We start from the raw sequence: 16,119 nt of genomic DNA on the forward strand, positions 1-16,119 counted from the left end.
TTCCTCCTCCCCCTCCTCCTCCTCCTCCTCCTCTTCCTCCTCCTCCTTCTCCTCCTCCTCTCCTTCCTCCTCCCCTCTTCCTCCTCTTCCTCCTCCTTCCTCCTCTCCTCCTCCTCTCCTCCTCCTCTTCCTCCTCCTTCTTCTCTTCCTCCTCCTCCTCCTCCTCTTCTCCTGGCCATCTTCTCACTGGGTTTCCTCTTTTCCCACACAGGAGTGAAAGGCTGTTGTTGTCCCCGTGATTGGCTCCCCATGAATGGGCTTTGCTACAAGATCTTCGATGACCAAAAGAACTGGAACGATGCAGAGGTGAGAAGTGCTTGTGTGCCTGTGAATCTCCCAGCCCAGGCAGGGGAGAAGTCTAGGGAGAGCCTTGCACAGCCTCCCCCCCCCCCAAGTTCCCTCTGGCTAGGCTGCGGTGGAGAACCCCCCGGCTGTGTGGAGGGAAAGGTAGCAAAGACCATGGTTTTAGGACAGTCTGAAATGCGAGTGTTCCCTGGACTATACACCGGTGTGGGCTTTCATGGCCCGTATCTGTTGGGCAGCGCTGAGCTTCAGGGTTGGGGGACCATCTTGCAGACCACAGACTTCCTGATGTCTCACTGGGAACTCCGGGGGCCTCCACAGATGCCCTTGCCTCTGAAGTGATGGGAATCAGAGCGTTTGTCTCAGGCGTCTAGATCAGGAATTGTCCAAGAGCTGCGGAATCTAGCAAGGGCCTCTGAGGGGAGTCAAGGCAGTCAAGAAAGTGGCTAGGGCCCTGCGATCAGATCCCTGTTCTTTTTTCATTTTCACAAATTGACACACGCGAACATATTTGCTTGTCTCCTTAACCAAGGCCCTTTCCCTCTTCTCTCTTTCTCTCTCTCCCAGATGTTCTGCAGGAAATACAAGCCAGGCTGCCACCTCGCCTCCCTTCATAGCATTGATGATTCAGATGATGTGGCCGAGTACGTCTCCGACTATCTCAGGAGTGGCAGCAATGTCTGGATTGGACTGAATGATCCAAAGAAAGTAAGTTCCTTCCTGTTGCTGATGTTCATCAATTCATTTGTACTTTTTTTTGAAGGATCTGCCAACAGGAATCAGAATAGAGTAGAGCTGGAAGGGATCTTGGAGGTCGTCTAGTCCAACCCCTTGCTGTCCAGTCTCTTCTTAAAAGCCTCCATTGATGAAGCACCCACAACTTCTGATGGACAGCTGCTCCATTGATTAGTTATCCTCACTGTTAAGACGTTTCTCCTTAATTCCAGGTTGCTCCTCTCCTTGATTAGTTGGTTAGTTAGTTAGATGGATGGATGGATGGATAGATAGATAGAGATAGATAGATAGATAGATAGATAGATAGATAGATAGATAGGATGGGTGGATGGATGGATGGATGGATAGATTGGATGAATTGGATGGATGGATGATAGATGGATGGATGAACAGATGATGGATGGATGGATGGATGGATGGATGGATGGATGGATGGATAGATAGATGGATGGATGATGGATGGATGGATGGATTGATGGACTGATGGATGGATGGATAGATGGGTGATGGATGGATGGCTTGATGGATTGAAGGATGGATGGATGGGTGGATGGATAGATGGAAGATGGATGATGGATGGATGGATAGATAAAGAAAGAGAGAGAGAATTGGCCCAGTCCATGCCCATGTTCTCTCTCTCTACCCGGGTCCTGCAGAGTCAGAGTCCCTTCCTTAGTTGGTTAACGTGGCTTCCCTGTCATTACAGCAACGTGTCTGGCAGTGGGCAGACAGATCCAGAACGAGCTACCTCACTTGGAAACCAGGGGAGCCCAACAACGCTGGGAACGATGAATACTGCGTTGAACTTTGGAACCCGTCAGGTAAGCCAAGGGGGAGGGGAGGGCACTGAGGATGTGCTTCCAACAATGAGGATCCATTTGATCCATCTTGGGACATTTACTCTTTGGCAACCACATACAAGAGGAAAAATTAACACCTGCCTAGGTTAATTAAAAAATCAAACACAATCACAACCCTAAAACTTAATAAACAAAGAATGAATTGAATAAATAGAGTATTCTTTATTCTATCTTTAATAGAACAAAGAATAAACATTTTCCCAAAAACTGGTCTGACCTCTAGAGAAGGCACGGGGGACCTAAGGAAAAAATAACTCCTCCTGACCTCAGAAGCCCCCCAGCCCTTGTTAACCTGATGCAAAGCCAACAACATCACAAACCGCATAATATATTTATTAAGTCTTGATGTCGGGGGGCCAGGACCAAGGCAGACGTTTGCCGCACAATCTCTTTTCTTGGCTTTTGATCGCAGCAGTTTACAATGGATGCCAATGGATTTGATCCAACCTTTCCTCCAGCAGATATTTTTGAAACTAAGGCGACACATTGTGGCTACTTTCACAAAAAAAAAAAAAAAAGTCGGCTAAGTTAAATATTCCAGATGTTATGTTGACCTTGCCCTCTGCAGAAATATCTAAATTTGTAGGTGAGGTTACTAACCTCAGTTGCATCCATGCTACCAGCAGAGTCCCAGGCTGAGAGTCAGGACAGTCCCAGTCAGCCTCGATACAATTTGGCCAGGGAACCACAAGTGAAACCATAGCACGCCTGTGCTGTTCTGTGCAAGCTAGGATGTCTAACTAAGGGGCCTCTGTGCAAGCCAGAATACCGGTTCCCACAGCCATCGTCTAGGAATGTCCTTAGCACATGACAAAAAAGGGTCAAGATAACAGTCATGACCAGGGGTAGTAGGCAACCTTGGCTCTTTTATGACTGGTGGATTTCAACTCCCAGAATTCCTGAGCCAGCCAGGCTGAGAGCAAGGGAGAGGTTTCCAAGCTGAGCCATTCTGACTCAAGAATTCTGGGAGTTGAAGTCCACCAGTCATAAAAGAGCCAAGGTTGAAATCAATGCTCCACCCAGTTTTGACCTGCAAAAGAGATGTTGAGACTCTAGAAAGAGTACAGAGAAGAGCAACAAAGATGATTAGGGGACTGGAGGCTAAAACATATAAGGAACGGTTGCTAGAATTGGGTATGTCTAGTTTAACGAAGAGAAGGACAAGGGGGGACATGATAGCAGTATTCCAATATCTCAGGGGCTGCCATAAAGAAGAGGGAATCAAGCTATTTTCCAAAGCACCTGAAGGCAGGACAAGAAGCAACGGGTGGAAACTAATCAAGGAGAGAAGCAACCTAGAACTAAGGAGAAACTTCCTGACAGTGAGAACAATTAATCAGTGGAACAGCTTGCCTCCAGAAGCAGTAAATGCTCCAACACTGGAAGTTTTTAAGAAGAGACTGGACAGCCACTTGTCCGAAATGGTGTAGGGTTTCCTGCCCGAGCAGGGGGTTGGACTAGATGACCTCCAAGGTCCCTTCCAACTTTACTAATATGAACAATATGAACAATATGAACAAATGTCAGGTCCTTTGCTGCCCTCTTGAAACCGAGCAGAGCTTTGCATGCAAAGCCTGGTTGCTGTACCCTGATTGGTTGGCTAGCTGAGTTATTTGGGTTACAACGATCTGCTAAACGCCCGGCCCGTTTTAGCAAATGAGGTTCTTCACCTGTGGTACCTTCACATCCTCCTGCAAACAAGGGAGGAGATGTGAAAATGCTTCCCTGGAACTCTGAGGGAGTCCCTGCAATTTGTTTTTCTCCCCTCTTTTTCTGCCCAGGTTACACAAAGTGGAACGACGAGAATTGTGCGTCCTTGCGTTCGTTCCTCTGCAAGTGCAGATTCTAGGACAAACGGCTCCTCCTCCTGCCCCAGAGGGACAGAAGCACCTGGTGAAGAAGCAACAAAGCCCACCTGTCTGCCAAAATCTCTGCTCTGCACCCCTTCGCTTATCACGGTTGATTTCTGTAGCTTGGATCTGATTTCGCTCATTGTGATGGGCCAGAAGAAGGTCAAATAAACTCAGTCTTGGCATGACCAGCCCCATTTTTCTTTCTAGAGCCAAGGGGACTGTTTGATATCTTGTGGGTTCTGTGAGCCTAAAGGGCTAGAAGAGGCTTCTTGGACCAGTAGTGAACAATGAAGAACTGGGTGGGCCCATCATGGAAGGTGGGAAATGCAAAGGAAAGGCCACCGCATTAATCTCCCCGAGGACCTTAAAAGGCCCCAAGCATCAAGCTTCCTAGAGGAGTCTAAGAAACCAGGTTTCTTAGACAGGCAAAGTACCTAGGACTGCAAAGAGAGTCACCCAACTGAATCAGAGTAAATATCAGAATATTGCCCGCTATGATAGTCATATAAAGGACTACCTATATCAAGAAGAGGTACATCCAACTGTGGGAAGTCAGCCCTCCCCCCAGAGAAGGAAATATTAAAAGGGCAGAAAAATATATTTCCTCAAAGGATCTTAAAAATGCAGGAAAGCATGCCCAGTTTTCATGCCCTTGGTCTCCCTTTCCCAAGCAGAAACCAGCTCTATAGAGATGCAGATGTAAATCCAGGGAGCTAGGAGATTAAGAGGACAAAGACCTAAAATCTACATACCCCATCCAAACTCTAAGAGTCGTCAGCCCCAGGGAAGCAGGAGATGACCTTTGGACATAATAAGATTGACCCATCATCATCAGAATACCAGAAAGGCACATCCCTGGTGGACATGTTCTATTCTAAAAAAATATTGGTCTAAGATTCATAGATGGTTAGAAAAGATGGTGAAAATCCAGATAGAATTTAAACCAGAACTGTTCCTGTTAGGTATATTAAGACCTAACTATGGCAAAGAAAATGATTATTTAATCTTACAGGTATTGACAGCTGCAAGAATAGTATTCGCCCAGTTTTGGAAAAATGAAAACCTACCATCAGACCAGATTATAATTTTGAAAATCCTAGATTGTGCAGAAATGGACAGATTAACGTTAGAGATGAAGGAGAAAGAGGATTCAATTTTCTATAAAACCTGGGGAAAATTTTATCAGTGGGTTGAAACACGTTAGAATAAGAAGAGATTTTAGAGCTTTATTATATTAAGCTTGATGATTGGAAATAATTGTTATGCTATCAACTATATTAATTATTTAAAGGAATATTACTGTTTTACTAAATGTCAGTTGTAACTATACTGATTTATTCTTATAAATGTCTAGTATTATATAAACAATAATACTCAATATGAAGACCCAGATGACAGCTTGTTCGCTGAATTATGTATTTACTGTAGTTATCCACATCCTGTCCCCTTTATCCCAATTTCCCTGTACCCGCCCCAACCCCACCTTTTCCCTACCCATATAAAATCTAATAAAATATATTTTTTTAAAAAAAGAATACCAGAAAGGCACACTCAGACTCAGGTCAAAGTTCATGCCACAGGAACAACTCCAAACAAAAGGCTCCAGAGGGTATAAAAACCTACTTCCTACATGTGCTCAGTCCCTTTTTTTCACTTCTCTTGCTGCCAGAACCATCTTCCTGTCTGGCTCTCCTCTCCAATAAACTACAACCTTTTTTCCAAAGCAGTTGCCATGTTTATTCCCAGCTTGGATGAATCATGATGAAGACCTTTCTTCCAACACAATATCTGGAATGGTACAGGAACCCAAGAGAACAAAAACCATTTGCTGCATTTGATTGCTGGGTGTCCTTGGAAACTCAAAACTCACAATAACATCTCATTTGCTGCTGCAGCACCTGCTGTGCTTTCGCAGTCTTGACCATTTTGGGCAGAGTTCTGGGCAGGTGTCTGACTGACTAGACCTTCAAAAGGTGGAACTGTGCCTTCTAGAACCTGAAGGTTAATTAACTGCCCTCACCAGACAAAAATCTTGAAACTGTTCCTCTATAGCAAAAGTTGTGGTCCAAAAAGAACTGAGCTGCCTCTTTTGCAGTGGGCAGCTTAAGCATTTTTAAAAAATTATATAAATAGAACACCACAAAACTGTAAAAATCCAAAATATGACAGCTAAAAGATGGGGAGGGAAGAATAGGATGTGAAGGGGGGAGGTGGGATCTGATATCATCTATCAACCCTCCCCATTGTGAAAAGCCTCCATTGGAGCCCCAAGCCAAGCAGCCAAGCCAGGCTTTTGGGCCCTTATGGAAGGTCAGGAGAATAGAATAGAATAGAATAGAATAGAATAGAATAGAATAGAATAGAATAGAATAGAATAGAATAGAATAGAAAATATGGAAGGGAATAGAATAGAATAGAATAGAATAGAATAGAATAGAATAGAATAGAATAGAATAGAATAGAAAATATGGAATAGAATAGAATAGAATAGAATAGAATAGAATAGAATAGAATAGAATAGAATAGAATAGAATAGAAAATATGGAATGGAATGGAATGGAATATAATAGAATAGAATAGAATAGAATAGAATAGAATAGAATAGAATAGAATAGAATAGAATAGAATAGAACAGAGTTGGAAGGGACCTTGGAGGTCATCTAATCTAACCCCCCTGCCAAAGCAGGAGACCCTACCTACACCATTTCGGACAGATGTCAATCCATTCTCTTCTTGAAAGCCCCCAGTGATGAAGGGTTGCAACTGACTTCACTCTGGGAGGGGGGAACTGTGATATTCCAGAAGACTCCCCCCCCCCATCTTGCTTTGAGTTAACCTTATCTGTTATTTTGCTAGTTTAGTTGGTGGTTGAAACGCTGCCAGTTTCTTTAGTTGATTGGGCAACCCGTTGCTGCTCCTGAGAATCAGAAGATTAATGCTACACTTGCTATGAAAGTATAAATTAAGGAAAAGGGCAAAGATAAGCGCAGATTGCGCAACGTCCCTCGTTATCGGTCTTTGACCCATTGAAAATTTCTGGTGGTTTGGGTAAAGGACCCCTGTGTGGGCTCCTGCTTCACCTCCGCATACTTTTAGATGACCTGGGGCCAGATTGGCGCATCTCACTCGTTGGGCCGGCACTGCTTGGCTTCCCAGATCCCCCCCCCTCATGTCCTCCCTCATTCCGCTGAAAAAAGATCAGGCTGGCAGGATGTGAAGCGATGCTAGCGGGATGGCGGCCATGACCTCAACAGTGGCTCTGCAGAATAAAGGAGGCCAGTCACGGTTAGGCAGAATTTATTGGAGCTTTTGGCCCATCAGGAGCAGCAAAACCAGATCGCAGCTACGGAGAGCATCCCTTGAGCGAAGGGGGCAGAGCAGAGATTGCGGAAGAGCTTCGTTGCTTCTCCAGACATCGCCAGGTGCTTCTCTCCTTCTGGAGCAAGAGAAAGAGCAATGTGCGCTAGAATTTGCACTGGCAGAGAAAAGCATCCTTGGACTCGCACACCTGATCGTTCCACAGGCGATACCCTGGGTGGCAAAAGAGAGAGGTTTTCGGGGACTCCCTGGGAGCGTTTCTGGGGTTCCCCCCTCATTGGCAGAAGAATGTGAGGACGCCACAGAGGGAGACTCTCATCTGCTAAAATGGACCTGGAGTTCAGCGTGGTCTTGTAACCCAGATAACTTCAATTTCCATCCTGTTTCTTTTGTTTCTTTTGTTTGGGATTTGCAGGCTGTTCTTTTTATTGGCTTTTTATTGGACGGGCCATGTGTCCGTTTTTCTCTTCTATGCAAGCTGTCAGTGCTGAGATTCATCTGACTACCATGAGGTAGACTTTTGATATATATTGTGAGAGAGAGGGGGGGGAGGGAGGGAGGGAGGGAGAGAGAGAGAGAGAGAGAGATTTAAGCTAGAAAGCACAAAAACCAGATGTCCTGTGACAGTGATGACTTTTGAAAAGGAGTTTAAGATGGAGCTTATTTGTTTTATTATGAGCGGATGGTTCTGTAATCATTTTCATATACAACTCCAGTTTATAGGAATAGAATAGAATAGAATAGAATAGAATAGAATAGAATAGAATAGAATAGAATAGAAAATAGGGAATAGAGTAGAATAGAAAATAGGGAACAGAATAGAATAGAATAGAATAGAATAGAATAGAATAGAATAGAATAGAATGGAATGGAATGGAATGGAATGGAATAGAATAGAATAGAATAGAATAGAATAGAATTGGAAGGGACCTTGGAGGTCTTCTAGTCCAGCCCCCCGCTCAAGCAGGAGAACCTATACCATCTCAGACAAGTGTCTGTCCAGCCTCTTCTTAAAAATCTCCAGTGATGGAGCGCCCACAATTTCTGGAGGCAGGCTGTTCCACTGGTTAATTCTTCTTGTTAATATAATTTTACTATGATTGTTATGCTGCTTTTGTTAGGGTGTTGGTTATAAGAGGGGTGTCTATGTAACTGTTTTAAAAAAACAAACAATGGTCATGATTGTTCCAAGACGGATCGTTGTTGGAATTGTACCTCAACTGCCTCATCACCATCTTGACTTACCTGAAAGGGACACAAGCTCAACGCAGAATTCTTTGTTCTGGTAGCGATCGGGCTGATTTTTGTTCCAGTTTAGGTAGTCGATGCAAGATCTGTCCGTCCACTCCCAGGAGAAGTCCTATGATGAAAAAGAAGCCATGTTAGCCAGTTGAGGAAGGGGCTCGGGGTCTTCAGGGCCAAGTCAGAGAGGAAAGTTTTCAGGTTTTAAAGGGTAAATCCAATAGAACATCCCTCTCTCCACCTCTGCCTCCACCTCGGTTGATCTGCAACAGCTAAGCAGGGTTAAACATGGTGAATGCTTGGATGGGGGATGATCAGGAGACCCAAAGGAAAAACCACCCCAGCAGAAAACTATCAGGAGGTGTTTGTGAAGTCACCAGCTCAGCTTGAGAGCCACTTTGCCTCATGCTCAACGTGGTGGCAGCCCTGGAAGATAATGGCTGACCTCAGAGAGACAAATAGGGTCAAAGTCAAGGAGTCCTTGGGTGGGGGACCACCAGCAAAACCCCAGGGCTATCCGTGACACTCAGAAAATGGAAAACACCCTGGACAACTGTATGTCTGCCTGCCTGTGTGGGAGGGCTTGTGGTGGTGGATGGCACCTACTTCTGTGTTACTGCCAGAAAAATAATATTTCTATTTGGGAAGTCTCCAGGAGCTGAGTTCAGCTCCAGGGTAAGGTCCCTTCTCTGTATATCAGTGGTTCTCAACCTGTGGGTCGGGACCCCATTTGGGGTCGAACGACCATTTCACGGGGATCGCCAAACAAGGCTGTCCACCATTTTTCCCCCTTTTCTTTGGCCACGCCCCTGGCACCCGGTGATGTATAAGTGGTTGGGGGTCACCACAACATGGGGAACTGTATTACGGGGTCGCGGCATCAGAAAGGTTGAGAACCACTGCTGTATATGATCAAGAATGTTTCAGGAATTGAAACTGGCCCATCAGGGCCTTGAGAAGGTTTAGAGGTCATTCACTGGGCCCAAAAAGAGGAAGGCAGACTGGAGGAGGAGCCTAAGATGGGGGTCAGTGCGGGATCTGACCCTTTGGGGCTTGAAACACGGCAGTCAGTTCTTCCACTGGGCCTGAACGGCTGGTGAGGGGAAGGAGACACAACATTGGAACAAATGACATTTTTCAAAAGTTTTTGTCCAAGGCAAGAATTTTTATCAGAGAGCTCTCCACCTCCCATTGGACGATCCTTCAAAAAGCTCCTTAGAAATGAGGGAAAGGGATTAATGAACAGCAGCAATAGAAAGGACTTACTTTCTTCTTATCCTACAGTCCGATCCAAACTTCGGCGTGACCTTTGTGATAGTCAGAGATGTACTCAGCAATCTCAAGTGACTCTCCATAGCGGTGAAAGGAGGCGAGGTGGCAGCCTGGCTTGTATTTCCTGCAGAACATCTGGGAGAGAGCAACCACAAAGAAGGGCATTGGTCCAGCAGAGAAGAAACACGTGTGTTATGTGTGTTTGTACTGCACAAGGGAGAAAAGAGCAGGGATCAGACTGCCTGGGTCCTACCCACTATCTTGACTTCGTTGAAGCCTGCAGATTTCCTCGCTCGGGTCTGCAGCTCCTGATCAGTTCCTGACTTTAAATTCACATTTCATCAGTTACAGTTTGAGACACCCCCCGCCCCTCACTTCAGCAGCCAGGCAGTCCGAAGAGTTGCCAGCCAAACATCAGGAAATCTCTTGTCTACAAGACGGTCACTCAATCCTGAAGCTCAACCCTGAATAAAGATGAACACAGTTGGGTGGGACCTTGCAGGTCTTCTAGGTCTGCTCAAGCAGGAGACCCTCTCCCTTTTCAGACAAGCTGACGGTCCAGTCTCTCCTTGAAAGCCTCCAGTGTTGGAGTAACCACAACATCTGGAGAGAAGCCGTTCCACTGATTAATTGTCCTGTGCAGAAATTTCTCTTTAATTCTAGGTTGGTTCTCTCCTTGATTGGTTTCCATCCATTGCTTCTTGTGTGCCTTTGGGTGCTTTGGAGAATAGGTTGACACACACACCCCTCTTCTTTGTGGCAGCCCCTCCAATACTGGAAGACTGCTCTCATGTCACACACACAACCCCTGCAACCGTTCTTCATTTATTTTAGCCTCCAGCCCCCGACACTACCCCACAGATAATGGCCACGGAAACCTAAATCATTAGGCTATGTAGTCCAGAGGATACTTGCATTTCAAACTATCCTACAATGATGATCTTTGCTACCTTTTCAGACACCAGCCTAGCGATTCAGCCCAATCCTAGGGGACTTGGGGGGCTGTGCAAGGCTCTGCCTAGACTTCTTTCCACTGTCTGGGTCAAGATAGCAGCACTTCTCCCCTCTGCATCCTCCCAGGTCTTCAATTCATTGAAGATCTTGTAGCACAGCCCATTCATGGGGAGCCAATCGAAGGGACAATTATTGCCTTTGGCTCCTGTGTGGGAAGAGAAGAGGTCCAATGAGAAGATGGCCAGGAGAAGAGGAGGAGGAGGACTGTGGGGTCCCTGGTGCTCCCTGAGCTGGGTGTTTTGTTTCATAATCCAACCAGGGAACATCATCAGTGCTAGAAGAGAGTGAGTTTGTAGAGAAGAGGAGGAGGAGGAGGAGGAGGAAGAGGAGGAGGAGGAGGAGGAGGAGTGGACAGCTGGGTCTGTAGAATATGCTTAACCTCCTGATTTACAAACATCTTTGGTGACAATAAACTGTGTTCTGTATCCTGAACTAAGATGCTTTGTAATTCAAGACCAGACAGGGACAACTCAACGAAGATGGTTATAAAAACAAATATTTATTCCGGGAATACTTGGCAGAACTCATGATTCTGTAGTTTCATCTGGATGTTGTATATTTGTCCATTTTCCTAGGTAAAATCAGTAATTCCTCCATATTCACTTTAGCCTGGTTACAGACGATGTCCATGCGTGTGGCATGGTTGGTTTCACACAAAGACAATTAAACACGAGCTGGCACGTAGCCAGGATATCCTGTGATGAACTTAGTAGCCCTGCCCACTGACTTGTTAACATAGGATTCACTGAACAGCTAAAACTACATTACCCACAAGCCATCTCTTAAGGAGACAGTGCTTAACCCTTTAAAAGTCTCAGTTTAATCTTCATTTACATTTTGAAAAGAAAAACTAATCATGTTGACTGAAGGCGCTACTTGGATCAGTAACAAAACATCTGTTAAAAAACTTTGGTCCAGTTGCCACAGTTTAGCCTTTTTACTTACAAGCCAAACAGGAATAAAAGCAACTTTGGGGAGAGGATTCTGGGGGGGGGGTCAAATCAGGAAGGGGTTCAGATGCAAGAGCTTCAGCCTCTCTGGACACGAGGGACCCTGCTCGAACTCACCACTCAGGGAGAAGAACACAACCAGCAAGCCGAAGCTCACGAAGATGAATCGCCCCATGGTCTTCCTTCCTTCCCTGCAGAGAGAACTGGGGGGGGGAGAGAGGAAAGGGGGGTGAGATGGGGGGAAGTCCAACCTGGGGCCAAGCTGGGAGTCCCACACTTTGCGTTACACTTTTTCACTTGCCCAGCTGGACCCCGTTTCTCCCTCCTTCTTCAGGCAGCAGCCTTGGGGGGGGTCACAGTGGATCCTGCATTGCTACCTATAGAAGAGCTCCCCCCCAAAAGGTTCTCTTTCCCAGATATCCCCCTGGTAGATACTGGTACCTGCTGGAACCTGGACATTGCCTGCAGCCCCCTGAAAGAGGTCCCTTCAGGTGGGGGGAGAGGCAGAGAGGCAGGAGCGATGTAATGCAGGGAATCTCACCTGTCAGGTGCCCACAGGTGGGAGAGCTGCACTCACCTGTCCCTCGGCCTCCACAGGTAGCAAGTCTGCTCAGAGGCAACTCTAGGCTTTCCTCCTGTGAGGGGAATGGAGGCATTTATAGGCAAGGAAGGGGGTGGATTTCTGTGGGGAGGATGGTGGGAGAAAAGGCTCTGTGTGAGAATGGATTTTTGTGACTAGCGATCAGGAAGTAGCTTGTTTGCACAAAAGAAGTTGACGGATTTATTCTCTGCCAGGACGGATGTCACTGATGAAATCGTACATTGAAATGTTCCCTGAGGTCATCCAGCCCAGCCCCTGCTCGGTGCAGCAATCCAAAGAAAAGCATCCAGGATACATGGCTGATTAGCCCCCACCCCTTGAGGGTATCCAGACAAGTGGAGCCCCCCACACACACCTCCTCTGGGTCTTGGGGCTGCTGTTGACAGGCTGACTTTCAATTTTTCTAACTTTCCTTCAGAACCTGCAGGAATGAACAGCTCCCCAAATCCTCCCAAGCGGGGCATGGCTGCATTCCCACGATACGCCCAAACTTCAAGCCAGGTTCAGAAAGGAACGGCTGCCTCGTTTGCACAATCTGCTGAATGAGCGGCTGGGTTTTGAAGAAACGCTGAAGCACAAACCACACAACTCTTTTCACTGAGTCTCACTGCAGCTTGGTGTCGTCTGCAAATTTGGTGAGTTCCCCATCTATCCCCTCGTCCAAATCGTTGATGAAGATGTTGAAGAGCACTGGGCCCAGAACAGAGCCCTGGGGCACCCCACTACATACTTCCCTCCATGTAGATTTGGTTCCATTGAGGACCACCCATGCTCTTCCTGCACTCTTAGTGCCTGGTACGCCGGGGGCAGTTCTATACATCGGTTGATGGAGTCTGTGTTGGAGAACCAGGCCTCCTTTAGTAAGCGTCCTCCTTTGGAGGCGTCCTGGGCAATGGCTTCTGCCTCTTTGAAATCAAAAGAATGTCCGGTATTGATCATATGCGTCCATATTTGAGAGTATTGCTCTTGCCTTCTGACAGCCAATTTATGTTCATGTATCCTCGTTTTTATTCGTTTTTTATTCATATATATATATATATATATATATATATATATATATATGAATGTGTGTATATATGTATGTGTGTGTATATATGTATGTATGTATGTATGTATGTATATAATAATAATAGTAGTAGTAGTAGTAGTAGTAGTAGTAGTAGTAGTAGTAGTAGTAGTAGCAGCAAAGTTGGAAGGGACCTTGGAGGTCATCTAGTCCAATCCCCTGCTTAGGCAGGAAACCCTACACCATTTCGGACAAATGGCTGTCCAGTCTCTTCTTAAAAACTTCCAGTGTTGGTCGTGTAGAGAGATAAAAGCATTTTGGATTAAGATATGGTGGAATATCCAGAGAATTTTTAAAAGGAGGGTAAAATTTACTCCGCAATTATTTCTGTTGGGTATAGTTACTGATTGTGATACAAAGGAGGTTATATTGATGTTAAATTTGATTACAGCCGCGAGGCTGTTAGTTGGACAATATTGGAAGAAGGAATCTTTGCCTACATTGCAGGAATGGTTTCTTAAAGTCTCTTATTTGGCGGAAATGGCAAAGATTTCGGCTTTCTTAAAGCAACAAACGCAAGAGAAATTTCTTGCTGTTTGGGATAAATGGATAAAATTTATACAGTTTAAAATGGATATTAAAAAATATTATATAGCTTTTTCTTAATTTTTATTTTTATATATATACATATATATTTTAAAATATAATTTTTCGGATTGTTTTTTAATTAAGCCTATATTCTGCTCTGGGAAGCTCGGGGGGGGGGAGAAGGGGGGGTGTTTGGGGGAGGTTGGGGAAGGGAGGGTTTGTTGTGTAATGTTTAGTTTTTTCTTTGTATATGTTTTTTGTCTTTGTATTGTTTTGTTTTTTTCCTTTTTTTTGTAAAACTTATAAAACTTTTAATAATAATAAAAAAAAACTTCCAGTGTTGGAGCTTTCACCACTTCTGGAGGCAGGTTGTTCCACTGGTTAATTGTTCTAACTGTCAGGAAGTTTATCCTTAGTTCCAGGTTGCTTCTCTCCATGATGAGTTTCCATCTGCTGCTTCTTGTCCTGCCTTCAGGCGTTTTGGAGGATAGCTTGACTCCCTCTTCTTTGGGGCAGCCCCTGAGATATTGGAAGACTGCTATCATCCTTCTCTTCCTTAAACTAGACATGCCCAATTCTAGCAACCGTTCCTTATATGTTTATCCATATATATATTGTTGTTGTTAATTGTGAAGTCGTGTCCGACCCATCGCGACCCCATGGACAACATTCCTCCAGGTTTCCTGTCCTCTACCATCTTCTGGAGTCCATTTAAGTTCACACCTACTGCTTCAGTGACTCCATCCAGCCATCTCATTCTCTGTCGTCCCCTTCTTCTATTGCCCTCAATCTTTCCCAGCATTAGGCCCTTCTCCAATGAATCCTTCCTTCTCATTAGGTGGCCAAAGTACTTGAGTTTCAACTTCAGGATCTGGCCTTCTAAAGAGCAGTTGGGGTTGATCTCTTCTAGGACTGACCGGTTTGAACGCCTTGCAGTCCAAGGGACTCGCAGGAGTCTTCTCCAGCACCATAGTTCAAAGGCCTCAATTCTGTTGCGCTCAGCCTTTCTTATGGTCCAACTTTCACAGCCATACATTGCAACTGGTAAAACCATGGCCTGGACTATACGCACTTTTGTTGGCCGGGTGATGTCTCTGCTTTTTAGTATGCTGTCTAGATTTGCCATAGCTTTCCTCCCCAGGAGCAAGCGTCTTTTAATTTCTTGGCTGCAGTCCCCATCTGAGGTGATCTTGGAGCCTAGGAAAATAAAATATGTCACTACCTCCATTTCTTTCCCATCTATTTGCCAGGAATTGATAGGGCCGGATGCCATGATCTTGATTTTCTTAATGTTGAGTTTCAAGCCAACTTTTGCACTCTCCTTCTTCACCCGTATCAAGAGGCTCTTTAGTTCCTCTTCACTTTCTGCCATTAGCGTGGTATCATTTGCATATCTTAGGTTGTTGATATTTCTCCCGGCAATCTTAATTCCAACTTGTGATTCATCTAGCCCTGCCTTTCTCATGATGTGCTCTGCATATAAGTTAAATAGGCAGGGCGACAGTATACAGCCTTGCCAGACTCCTTTCCCAATTTTGAACCAATCAGTGGTTCTGTGTCCAGTTCTCACTGTTGCTTCTTGACCCGCATATAGGTTTCTCAAGAGACAAATGAGATGGTCTGGTACTCCCATCTCTTTAAGAACTTGCCACAATTTGTTGTGATCCACACAATCAAAGGCTTTAGCATAGTCAATGAAGCAGAAGTAGATGTTTTTCTGGAACTCCCTAGCTTTCTCCATGATCCAGCGTATGTTGGCAATTTGATCTCTAGTTCCTCTGCCTCTTCGAAATCCTGCCTGTACTTCTGGTAGTTCTCGATCCACATACTGCTGGAGTCTAGCTTGTAGGATTTTAAGCATAACTTTACTAGCATGTGAAATGAGTGCAATGGTGCGATAGTTTGAACATTCTTTGGCATTGCCTTTCTTTGTAATTGGAATGTAAACTGACCTTTTCCAATCCTGTGGCCACTGTTGAGTTTTCCAAATTTGCTGGCAAATTGAGTGTAGCACTTTTACTGCATCGTCTTTTAAGATTTTGAATAGCTCAGCTGGAATACTGTCACCTCCACTAGCTTTGTTGTTGCTCAGATTTTCTAAGGCCCATTTCACTTCACATTCTAGGATGTCTGGTTCGAGGTCAGTGACCATCTCATTGTGGTTATCTGGGATGTTAAGCTCATTCTTGTATAGTTCTTCTGTGTAGTTTTGCCATCTCTTCTTAATCTCTTCTGCCTCTGTTAGGTCTCTGCCATTTTGGTCCTTTATCATGCCCATCTTTGCATGAAACGTTCCCTTCATATCTCCAATTTTCTTGAAGAGATCTCTGGTCCTCCCTATTCTGTTGTTTTCTTCTATTTCTTTGCACTGTTCATT

At 45.0% G+C, this 16,119-nt stretch overlaps 2 protein-coding genes across 2 annotated transcripts; one reads left to right on the top strand and one right to left on the bottom strand.

The window, feature by feature from the left end:
* Positions 1-192: 192 nt before the first annotated feature.
* On the top strand, positions 193-3,936 carry LOC120296715 (C-type lectin lectoxin-Thr1-like). The gene is made up of 4 exons (XM_039318635.1): positions 193-306; positions 871-1,011; positions 1,745-1,859; positions 3,680-3,936. Exons 1-4 carry the CDS (start codon positions 250-252, stop codon positions 3,745-3,747), a joined length of 381 nt encoding a protein of 126 aa, XP_039174569.1. The 5' UTR covers positions 193-249; the 3' UTR covers positions 3,748-3,936.
* Positions 3,937-7,060: 3,124 nt separating this feature from the next.
* On the bottom strand, positions 7,061-12,162 carry LOC120296731 (C-type Lectin CRL-like). Its single transcript, XM_039318676.1, is given in 6 exon segments — positions 7,061-7,282; positions 8,315-8,429; positions 9,578-9,718; positions 10,639-10,742; positions 11,665-11,750; positions 12,125-12,162. Coding segments are annotated over 5 exon segments (486 nt in total). The 5' UTR covers positions 11,723-11,750; positions 12,125-12,162; the 3' UTR covers positions 7,061-7,214.
* Positions 12,163-16,119: the final 3,957 nt, after the last annotated feature.

Source organism: Crotalus tigris, unplaced genomic scaffold (genome assembly GCF_016545835.1).
Source record: "Crotalus tigris isolate CLP2741 ecotype Arizona unplaced genomic scaffold, ASM1654583v1 scf7180000021456.382230, whole genome shotgun sequence".
Lineage (NCBI taxonomy): Eukaryota > Metazoa > Chordata > Lepidosauria > Squamata > Viperidae > Crotalus > Crotalus tigris.

Excerpts from the sequence above, each read along its gene's own strand:
- LOC120296715 (XM_039318635.1), top strand. The coding sequence starts at position 250 with ATGAATGGGCTTTGCTACAAGATCTTCGATGACCAAAAGAACTGGAAC. Across the intron at positions 307-870 it reads AGAACTGGAACGATGCAGAG|ATGTTCTGCAGGAAATACAA; the intron begins GTGAGAAGTGCT and ends TCTCTCTCCCAG. Across the intron at positions 1,860-3,679 it reads TGAACTTTGGAACCCGTCAG|GTTACACAAAGTGGAACGAC; the intron begins GTAAGCCAAGGG and ends TTTTCTGCCCAG.